This window comes from Notothenia coriiceps, unplaced genomic scaffold, assembly GCF_000735185.1.
Source record: "Notothenia coriiceps isolate Sejong01 unplaced genomic scaffold, NC01 NC01_scaffold00011599, whole genome shotgun sequence".
Classification (NCBI taxonomy): domain Eukaryota; kingdom Metazoa; phylum Chordata; class Actinopteri; order Perciformes; family Nototheniidae; genus Notothenia; species Notothenia coriiceps.
This window is the reverse complement of record NW_011344300.1, coordinates 226,008-236,300: the sequence shown is the minus strand read 5'-3', so window position 1 is coordinate 236,300 and position 10,293 is coordinate 226,008. Positions and strand designations below refer to the sequence as shown.

General features: G+C 43.1%; 3 protein-coding genes across 4 annotated transcripts in view; 2 read left to right on the top strand and 1 right to left on the bottom strand.

Moving 5' to 3' along the window:
- The window catches only part of LOC104946825 (zinc finger protein 11-like), a 24,715-nt gene extending 20,444 nt beyond the window's left edge, over positions 1-4,271 (top strand). For both annotated transcript variants that reach the window (XM_010772712.1, XM_010772713.1), the window contains one exon: positions 2,459-4,271. In XM_010772712.1, coding sequence (XP_010771014.1) covers positions 2,459-3,720 — 1,262 coding nt within the window. In that variant the 3' untranslated portion in view covers positions 3,721-4,271. The remainder of the gene's footprint in view (positions 1-2,458) is intronic.
- A 176-nt stretch (positions 4,272-4,447) lies between these two features.
- apex1 (APEX nuclease (multifunctional DNA repair enzyme) 1) lies at positions 4,448-7,470 on the bottom strand. The gene is made up of 5 exons (XM_010772714.1): positions 7,388-7,470; positions 6,358-6,489; positions 6,102-6,265; positions 5,815-6,007; positions 4,448-5,281 (listed from the first exon to the last, which is right to left on the bottom strand). Exons 2-5 carry the CDS (start codon positions 6,416-6,418, stop codon positions 4,767-4,769), a joined length of 933 nt encoding a protein of 310 aa, XP_010771016.1. The 5' UTR covers positions 6,419-6,489; positions 7,388-7,470; the 3' UTR covers positions 4,448-4,766.
- Positions 7,471-7,683: 213 nt separating this feature from the next.
- The window catches only part of LOC104946831 (probable tRNA N6-adenosine threonylcarbamoyltransferase), a 13,898-nt gene continuing 11,288 nt past the window's right edge, over positions 7,684-10,293 (top strand). The window contains exons 1-3 of the mRNA XM_010772718.1: positions 7,684-7,806; positions 8,477-8,596; positions 9,335-9,454. Coding sequence (XP_010771020.1) covers positions 8,482-8,596; positions 9,335-9,454 — 235 coding nt within the window. The 5' untranslated portion in view covers positions 7,684-7,806; positions 8,477-8,481. The remainder of the gene's footprint in view (positions 7,807-8,476; positions 8,597-9,334; positions 9,455-10,293) is intronic.

Here is a 10,293-nt window from a genome sequence, read left to right as displayed (position 1 = left end):
GCAGTTGCAAATAATCACTGAGTGACGCGGATTACGCCAGAGCGGTTCGAATTAGGACACAAGCGGATGACATCCCCCCGAAAGTGTGGGATGGGTGAAAACAGGCTTTTGGAAGGAACGGACACTAGCCATTGGCTGCCTGCAAGATCGCTGGTAGTGCTCCTGCAGAGACAACTCAATGGCAAGAAGAAGGGCCGAAGCAAGGGAAGAAGCGATACAACCAAATATTTAAGCGGTTTGGAAAACCTCATCCATTCAGAGGATAACAACAACGTTCTGGCACCTTCCCACAAAAAATCTCTGTTGGGGACTTAATGACGTGGGGCCCAGACTGCGCGGAGCAAGAAATTAAGTTTGCCCCTTCGCTAATCGCCCACAGGCGGTCATCCACACTTGGGAACGCCCCCATCCTGGTGCAATGACTGCGGGTCGGCTGCTTCTTCTTTCCAGGGCAGTCTCTTGACAGACACAGACCACGCACCAAGACCATGGGACAAAAGTACAGCCCTGCCAGATCCTGCCAGGAGAGACCTCTCCACTCTCTGTCAGCCCGCACAGAGCCACAAGCAGGAACACATGGAAGACGGCCGCTTACATGTGCCTGCATCAACTGCAACAACGACAATATTAACTGGCGAGCTGGCCCTCGCAAGCGCACGGGTGGAAAACTCACCACTGATGATCACCAATGCCAAATAACTCTTGCCCCAGAGAGCCCATGCATCGATGGCGCCTTGACCGGCCTTGCGTTTTAGTAACGGCAATGGGAGTGTGGATAACGCAGATCCACCGATCCAGCAGACACGCACGATGGTTCAGGCAGCATTCTGGAAGCCCTTCTCACCTCCTGACCCTGGAATGCCCACGGCCCTGAACCTTGACAATGAAGTCGTTCCCTAGTGAAGGCGGTCCGCCACAACGTTTGCCGTCAAGCGCAAACCCCACCCATGAAGGTCCGGGTGTAGCATTTACAAAAGCCACCATGGCCCCACTAAAAGAAGGATGGATATCACCAAGGCCAACCACCAACCGGACCTGAAGCCCTTCGCCTCTCTCAACTTAGGTAAAACCTCGGCCTTGCTATTGCATCCTCACAAATGCTTTTTCTTTTGATGATCCTGCTTCTTAGAACTGATTTAGCTGAATTGACATGTAATAGATAATATCCTGATCAACGTTCCTTACTAATTTTTCTCCTGGTCTCTTTAACACGTGCTGACCCCACTCTTATGCGGTCATCCATGCGCTCTCATCGAAGGGACGGTGGGATGAGAGTGAGTTCACTTTTTACGACAACTTATATTCTATTGATCTTTCACAATCAGTTACTTAAAAAGGACTTAAACGGCCACATCAATCCATATACAATAACTGTATAATGGACAGGTAACCCTGGCCTAATATTGTAAATCGGTATTGGTTGCATCATCAAGTTAAAAGTATTTTATGTTCGAATGTCCTTAAGTGCCTTTGAAAGGCTGTTTGATTATATATTGCGATACATTACCAAGGGCTATAATATTGCACAGCTTTTAAATAAAAACATCACGGGGAACATTTCCAAACTGGCATTCTTTGCAATCCTTTAGTTCGTAGACACATAACGTCGCTTTTTTCTTTAATCCATTTGCTAATCTTTTTGAGCATCACTCAATGGAGGCCCATTTCCACTGCAGGGCCTCGCCACGGTTAGCTACGTGTATCGTTAGCCTTTGTAGGGCCTCCACTTATATGCTGCGTTTCCATTACAGTTTAGCGAACTGGGGTTTAGTAGCACTATAGAACGCCGCATTGTAGCGAGCAGCCGTGACAGTCATTTCAATGCGAAACACAAAAATCCAACATCAGCCGTTTAGCTGGGTTGCTCTCAGAGGCTCACAGCTCCCATATCTGTTTCAGAAAAATAGGACGAGCTTAAAACACAGTACAAACCACAGACTGCTCTGTGCTCATGGCGAATACAGTCGCTGGTTCATTTACTGTCTGTATTAGGCCCGTTGTTGTGGCAGTGCTGTACACGTTGGCAGCATATTTACTGGTTAGCTTTAGCCGATCTCCCATTCAGAAAAACACGCATTTCTCTGCCCGCTTGGTCTTGGCAGGACTTGTCAAAGCATTAATTCATGGTTTTTACTAACCGGTATCAGTATGTTGTTACTTCGGCATCATTTTGAAACGTGTATTACAATTAAATCACGGTAAAATATGTTCATTTTGTTGTAGTTGCCAGCGATTCTCTCACTAGTTTAGCATACTCAGCCCGGTTGGTGGCCCGGAAAGAACCTCGATTTTGGAGAGCCAGAAAACTGTGAAAAAGTACCCGCTAGCCGGAACTACGCCTAGTGGAAACGCAACCAAAAACAACCACGCTCCGCGCTGTAGTGGAAATGCGCCATTAAATCCTTTTTTGATGGCTCTAAGAAAAACTCCTAACACTGTTGTTCTATTTTTCAAATAGGTTTTGTGGCAGATGGCTCATCGACTTCGATCCACTGTCCTAAGTGCTCCTTCCAGCACACAGAAGAAGCAAAGGTCCAGCAGCACATTGAAAAAGTCCACTCTGTTGAGGCTGACGAGATGGCCTTTCAGCCCCTTACAGATGAAGAGGGACGTTTTAGTTGTGCTGACTGTGAGAAGAGCTTTAAGTTCCAGTCCTTACTGAAAGCCCACCAGCGCATCCACACAGGCGAGCAGCCCTTCTTGTGTTCTCAATGCGGACGCCGGTTCTCCTTCAAACAGTCGCTGGAGAGGCACAGGCAGACGCACAAGGCGGGGCGCAGGTATGAGTGCCTGATCTGCGGGGAGTTCTTTAAGTCGCTGGTGGATCAGAGGGAGCACAAGAGCACCCACATGGAGAACGGCGAGTATCTGTGTTCAGAGTGTGGCCGGGCGTTTGCCTGGAAGTCTGCACTTGTAAGACACCTAAAAACGCACGGCGAGGATGCTGACAAGGTGGAGCACTCTTACAAATGCCCTCGCTGTGACCTGGGCTTCAGATGTGCCAGCTACCTCAACAGGCACCTCCAAACTCACCAGGAAGAAAGAGTGCACACCTGCAACTGCGGAAAGAGCTTCGCCTACCGGGCAGCTCTCACCGCACATCAGCGCATCCATCAAAAGGAGCGGCCGCACATATGCACACAGTGTGGCAAGGGATTTCTCTACAATGGTGGTTTGCTGAGCCACATGAAGATCCACTCAGAAGAAATGCCCTTCATGTGTTCTTTCTGTGGCAAAAGCTTCAAGAGGGAACGGAACATGAAGAAGCACGAGCGGTGCCACACCAGGGAAAACGTTTTCAGCTGCTCGCAGTGTGACAAGAGCTTTGTCTATAAGGCGACGTTGATAAGACACGAGCTGACTCATTCAGGCGAGCGGCCATTCCTCTGCTCTGACTGCGGGAAGGGCTTCTTTTCCCACGCCGAGCTTCTGAAGCACGAACGTTTCCACACGGGCCACAAGCCCTTTCAGTGCCCCCACTGTGGCAAGAGATTCACTCAGTCGTGCTACCTGACCATACATCTGCGCTACCACACCGGAGTCCGGCCGTACTCGTGCACCGATTGTGACAAGAGCTTCCTCAGTGCCAACCGCCTGAAGAGGCACCAGCGAACACATTCAGGGGAAAAACCATACCCCTGTGTCGAGTGTGGGAAGGGGTTCAGACAGTCGTACAATCTCAAAATGCATCAACGGACACATAGCATGAAGTTAACATAGTCAAGGTTTTTAATTTGAGATGTAATATTTTGAAGGGTATATATAGCTTGACGCTAGATTAGAATAGGACAAAAAGTAACTGTTCTTAGATTATGACTTTATATTGTTTAGAAAATGATTTCTAGCTACAGCTCTGGAAACAATTAAGAGAACACTGCAGCATTATCAGTTTCTCTGGTTTTACTATTTATAGTAAATTATTATTATTTGATTCATGAACTACTGACAACATTTCTGTGTTGGAATTCAACAGACACTGGAATGGAATGGTTGCCATATATGTAGAGATTGAGATTTAAGAAAAATGTAGAGGGGTGTTTCAATCTTTCACTGAGCTGTAGATTGAAGCACACTGAGCAGAGGAATGTGTTATTTTTAGTTGCATTGTGGTGTAGCTAATCTGTCCAATCATTTTGAGTCAGTCATCAAATAACGAACGGAATAAAGTTTTACATAAATCCAATCTTTATTGTGAGCATGTTTTACAAAAAAAAAAAAAGAAACACTGCTTTGGAAAAGAAGCTTCAAACATAATGGGCTTTAACACATCACAACCATCGCAAAAGTGGTTTAGTTCAGCAACACACAAACATACTGCAGGTTACTGGCATGGAGGCTTGTTTGTAGCCAGTTACGGGTCACTGTTGAAAAACTGTTTTGTCTTTTACTCTATTTATGCTCGCTTCAAAGGTTTTTGTTTTCCACTATTCGCATTTAGCTTCTTGGTAAAGCAACGCCGAACACTCCTTGACAAACTGGAGACCCTCTAAACCTTTTATCAGTAACCAAACCGGAACGCGCTTTGTCAATGGTTAGGTGTTTTGTTTTAATGACAGGATAAATGGGCGTTCTGCTTTGGAGTCATTATTTGAAGGTTTCATGTGAAAACTTTGATTTAAAAGTACTACACATCTAAGCTCCTGCCTAGCCTACTGACATAGTGAGTTTTGACAGCACATGTAAGAACACCTCACTCTATCAAACACTGGTATACGATTCTGAATGGCAGTAGTAAGAAAACGGTAAAGGTCATGTAAAACTTTGAGCTACACAGCTATGTGCAGGCTGATGGGGCAGTGGTCGCTTCCCAAGGCCTTGTTGCGGATCTTGCAGTCGCACAGGCCCGGCAGCAGGCTGGACGACAGGACGAAGTAATCGAGCCTCCAGCCCACGTTCTTGGAGCGGGAGTTCATCATGTAGGTCCAGAAGGTGTAGGCGTTGGTCTGCTCCGGGTAGAGCTCGCGGAAGCTGTCGGTGAAACCGGACTCTAGCAGTTTGGTGAAGCCTTCGCGCTCATCAGGGGTGAAGCCTGCGCTTTTCTTGTTCCCCTTGGGGTTCTTCAGGTCGATCTCCTGGTGTGCGACATTAAGGTCACCACACAGCACCAGGGGCTTCTGTATGTCCAGCTCGCTCAGGTACGCCCGGAAGTCCACGTCCCAGGTTTTGCGGTAATCTAGGCGCACAAGACCTCTGCCGGAGTTTGGCACATAGGTGGTCACCAGGTAAAAGGTGGGGAACTCGGCAGTGATGACACGGCCCTCCTTGTCATGCTCTTCTTTACCTGGAGAAAGGTAGAGAAGGTTCAGTTTAAGTTGTATTCAGTTCCAGTAATACAAAAGTGCAAAGGCAACAAGTTTGAATTTTACATGGATTATGTGCAGCATGTTGAAGCAGTTGCATCACAACCAGTGGAGACCAGGGCTGCTCGATTATGGCAAAAATCATAATCTCGATTATTTGAGTCAATTGATATCACGATTATCCATTTACTTTGAAAACATCAATTTATTGGAGAAAAAAAATGTGAACAGTATGTTTTTAACAGTTGATTAGCCTGACCTTTAAGCATAACTCAACTGGAAAACCAATAAAAAAAAAAAATCGTTTTATTTCGATTACGTTGTTTTTGTAATCGTTGCAAGCCATAATCGTAATTGCGATTAAAATACGATTAATTGAGCAGCCCTAGTGGAGACTTAAAGAAATGACTGCCCCCAGTTTGTAGCTCAGTTAAAATGATGCCCTGCATTTGAAAGATTATTAAAAGCCCATGGTTCATATGTTTAAATGAAAACAGTTAAAGACACCACTCACCAATGCCATAGGTGACCTTGATGGGTTCAGTCTTGCAGAGCATGGCCACACCACTGTAACCCTCCTTTTCATCGGACGCTGCCCAGTATTTGTAAGGATACTCGGGCATGGAGGTGATGGCTGCAGGGAGGGATTTTTCTGCACACTTTGTCTCCTGCAGACACAAAACATCTGGAGACTCCTCACGCACCCACTGGAAGGGAGAACACAAGCATTTTCCATTAAAACCAATCTGAATACTTAACTCAGGAAATCCTTTATGTTGCTTATATTCATTGTTAACTCACATCCAGGCCATTCTTTTTCACCCATGCCCTCAGACCGTCAACGTTCCAGGAAGTGATCTTCATGTTGGCTTCACGTCCATCTTTGCAGGTCATTTTGTCCGGAGGATCCTCGTACAGTATCGGGGCCTCTGGCTCTTTCGCCTTCTTTGTTTTCTTTGCTGAAGCTATCAGGTGAAATAAAGACATAGGGTCAGGCCACATATTTAAGTCAGGACAATGTGTGTAAGGGTTTTAATGTAGAGAACAGCTGTAGTACCAGAGCCTGTGTCATTTTCCTCATCTGCAGCTGCATCCTCTGTCTTCTTTCCTCTCTTCATACTTGAATTGGCTCTGGCTCCAAACACACTTTGCAGACACACAACACGCACACACAACAGCACACGAGCCGCTGGAAAAACAAAACAGATTGTTATAGAAGTGGCAAATGCTACAACAACACACAAGTCAGAAACTCAACTGTCATCAAGGCCAACAAATCTGCAGGTTTAACTGTAGAGAAAGAAATAGCTTTTTTTGTTCTGTATCATTATGCTTCTGGTTGGGCAAAACAAGCAATTTGAGGATATTAATTTAAGGTTTAGAAGTGATGTTTCTTGGTAGAACCAGGAAACGTATCTTTAGGTTTATAGTTGGAAATGTAAAGTTTTTTAAATGAGAGATGTGCTTCACTGAGAACTCGTTTTTTTAATTTTTTGTTATGTATCAGACATTAAATACAACAACGCTTATATTGGTCAATATATCGGTCTGTTATTTTTTTTATAGTGACTCAAAGGAAATGGTAAAAAGTTTTCCAGTTATCAAATTACTTTAAGGAATATCAGCTTGAGTATCTTCAAATAATGCATGTCATATAATATAAGTGTTGTTTTCAGTGTCCTTGTATTACATAACGTTTCTGTTTACAAGTATGCATGTATTTACAAATATTGCGTCTCAGCCGCTTTCTACGGTCTGCAGTAAACTCTGACAAAGGGTTTGAGCATACAGCAAACGCACTAAATAGAAAATATGAACTTATTTGCTAACTGCTGAATGCAAAATTAATAGTATGCATGTAAAAGACATACATGCAAACAAAAATAGCTGAAATGTTTGCGTGTTAAATGGAAGGTATGCTAACGCTAGCTGCTCTGTGACAAAGAGCAGCAGACGGCCTGCTGAATGAATAACCAAGGTAGCTACTTATTTAATTTATCTCCAAATGCAAATGCGGTTAAATTACGCAAACGTTTTCATTTCAAGCCGCTACACGTTCCAGGAAAATGAAATGCAAATAATCTTACTTGCACTTTCTCAACAGGATGCAAAAGACAAAGTGCTTCTTCTTCTTCTCCTCCAACACACACACGCTCACAAAGCACACCGATGATTTCCGACCACGCGCTGTCTTTGCTCATTGTGCCTGATTATAAATGACAAAACACGTTTTTTTCCCACTGTGTTTTATTTTTGAATCGACAAAACTACACAATTACGACTGTTTTATTACATATAACATAATTCTAAGATGCTGCTGAGGTAAAACATTATTCGGACACAGCTTTTTGGTCAGGCCATCTCTACAGCTTCCAATGTTTGGGACCCTCCAGATGAGTACTGAACATAAGTTCTTATAATACATCCAGGAGGTAAAAGAGTTATTATTAAAAAAGTAGGAACAAGTTGAATAAATGTGTACCACCGAAGAAGAGCAATAAGATAGGTATTTCTAATTGAATATTCAATGTAGAATTGAAGTACCGTGAAGCTAGTTGTGCTAGCTTCACGGTACTTCAATTCTACACTACTAGCTTCATGTGCTGCACACAGGTAGCCTTATTTTGGTTTAGGGTTAGCTTCATGTGGAAAGTATTTATGTATGTAACGTATAATGAGGCATTTTGTAGGCAAAGCATCTGCCATGAGGCTGATGTTGTATCCCGTTAGATATTTAAGTGTTTCACTCTTTAAAGTACCCCAGTGTAATCACATGCAAACCTTGCTAAATGAAGGTAAATGCCCTGAGAACACTCCACTGGGCATGGAACATATTGGACAATGCCTGGGTTTCGAACTGTCATGAAAAACAAAGCATTATTTGTTTTCATTTATTTCATGCTCTCTTGCAGCCTGTCCTTTTACTTCCCTGCTGTTTACTTCCCTGCTTTTGAAATTAGAAATGAGGGTCGAATGTTTTATTTACAACCATCAAGATAGCAGGCTGAGTATCTGTTATTTCTCCATCACCTAATTTTCTTGATTCTATTTTCTTGCAAAGAATGGGTTTTTAACAGAGATTAAATAATGTAATCTATTCCTCACTTCCATATAAAGACATAATGCATTACCCACCTCTACTCATTGCTATTCTATTTCCTGTAAATGTCTTTCAGCCGCCATGACTATAGTAATTGGATTTGAGGGAAGTGCCAATAAGATTGGCATTGGAATCATCAGGGATGGTGAAGTGCTGTCCAACCCGAGACGGACCTACATTACCCCCCCTGGTCAAGGCAAGTTGTCCCCTTCACTTTACCGGTGATATGTAAAAGTCTAACAATCTTGCATGTGAAGTAGGGCTGCACGATTTTGGGAAAAAATCTAATTGCGATTTTTCTGACAAATATTGCGATTGCGATTTCGAATTGCGATATTTGTTTGTTAATTTTTTAAGCGACCCAACGTAAGTTTATTGAAAAATGCGGCCATAACTCCAGCTAGGAAGGTTGTATCAACATGCTCCCGTCTCTAGCACCCCCGCAGCTCGAGCTACGAGTGAAAGAACTAAACTTACATGAAACTTCCGTTGGGTTGCTTTAAAGTCAAGCTTCAGTTTAAGACTCACCCTGTAATAGATGTAACACATGTGATGGAGCATTACTAACCTGACTCAGATGGTTTGTTTCACCAAACCATCTAGGAAAGCTCCATCGGAAGCCATTTGGAAAGGGCAGGCACTTTCACAAATACTTGGCAGGTGATTGGATCAATCTGTCTATCACCTTCTATCATGGGCCACTTCTGATTGGTTAACAATGGCTGGTACATGTGGAGCACAGCACTTCTGATTGGTGTGGATGACTGACACACAAGAATAAAAAAATAAATAATAATAAATAAAAAAAGGTTTAAAAAAATCGCAGGCTTTGCGATTTGATAATCGCATCATTTCAAATCGCGATTTCGATTTAAAATCGATTAATCGTTCAGCCCTAATGTGAAGTTAACAACCTGTTTTTTTTACCCATCAGGTTTCTTGCCGAGTGACACCGCCAGGCACCACCGTGCTGTCATTCTGACGGTCCTGAAGGAGGCGCTGGAGCAAGCAGGGCTGAAGCCTGCAGACATCGACTGTGTGGCGTTCACCAAAGGTAACATAACATGCTGGGTGTCTCACCTTGTGGGAGAATCCGATATGAACGTGTCACATGTTTGTCGGAACAATGATAACATGATTTCATTACGCTCAAAGTTTTGATTCATCAGGCTCCATACTGGTTTTGATTTAAAAAAATCCATGCCAGTGACATTACAAGAGAACGCACAATAGCTTGATGTATATTATTTTTCTAGATATTGAATGATATCACAATAGAAAACCCATTTCTATGCTATGTGCTACTCTCACCCACAGGTATTGGCTGAGAAAAAAAGAAAGTGGAAATGTTATTCAGGCTGGTGAAACATAGTATTTCATTATCTATAAAAGGTCTTATTATATTCCCGCAAGGCAACACCAAACTGACAGACGATATGATGTTTTCTCTCAAACCAGAATGTAACATCATCACTCCAACGTCAAAAATACCTCTCTTTTTCCTCCAACAAAGTTATATAATACAATTTAAATAAATAGTGCAATAACACGTAAATAGAATGATATATCATATACAAGAACAGAATGTAAATGTAATTATTATCATATTCTATTTACGTGTATATAGACTTCTTGCACTATTTTCTATTTGTATTTTTGTATTTTATTATATAACTATGATGCATTGTTGGAGGAGCGCGGGTCATAAGACTTTCATTGCCATTTCTACACTGAAGCTGATGTGCAGATTTTGACCTTAAACTTCACTACGTTTAAATTTACTTACGTTAGTCCTTTTCGTTCGTCTTCTACTTCAGGTTCCGTTCGGTAGTTGGGTCGTTCCTTCCCTTCCCTTTCGACGACGTTCGACCGAACGGCGAACCAACGACGGGG

Excerpts from the sequence above, each read along its gene's own strand:
- apex1 (XM_010772714.1), bottom strand. The coding sequence starts at position 6,418 with ATGAAGAGAGGAAAGAAGACAGAGGATGCAGCTGCAGATGAGGAAAAT. Across the intron at positions 6,008-6,101 it reads TGAAAAAGAATGGCCTGGAT|TGGGTGCGTGAGGAGTCTCC; the intron begins GTGAGTTAACAA and ends TCTCCCTTCCAG. Across the intron at positions 5,282-5,814 it reads CAAGGTCACCTATGGCATTG|GTAAAGAAGAGCATGACAAG; the intron begins GTGAGTGGTGTC and ends ACCTTTCTCCAG.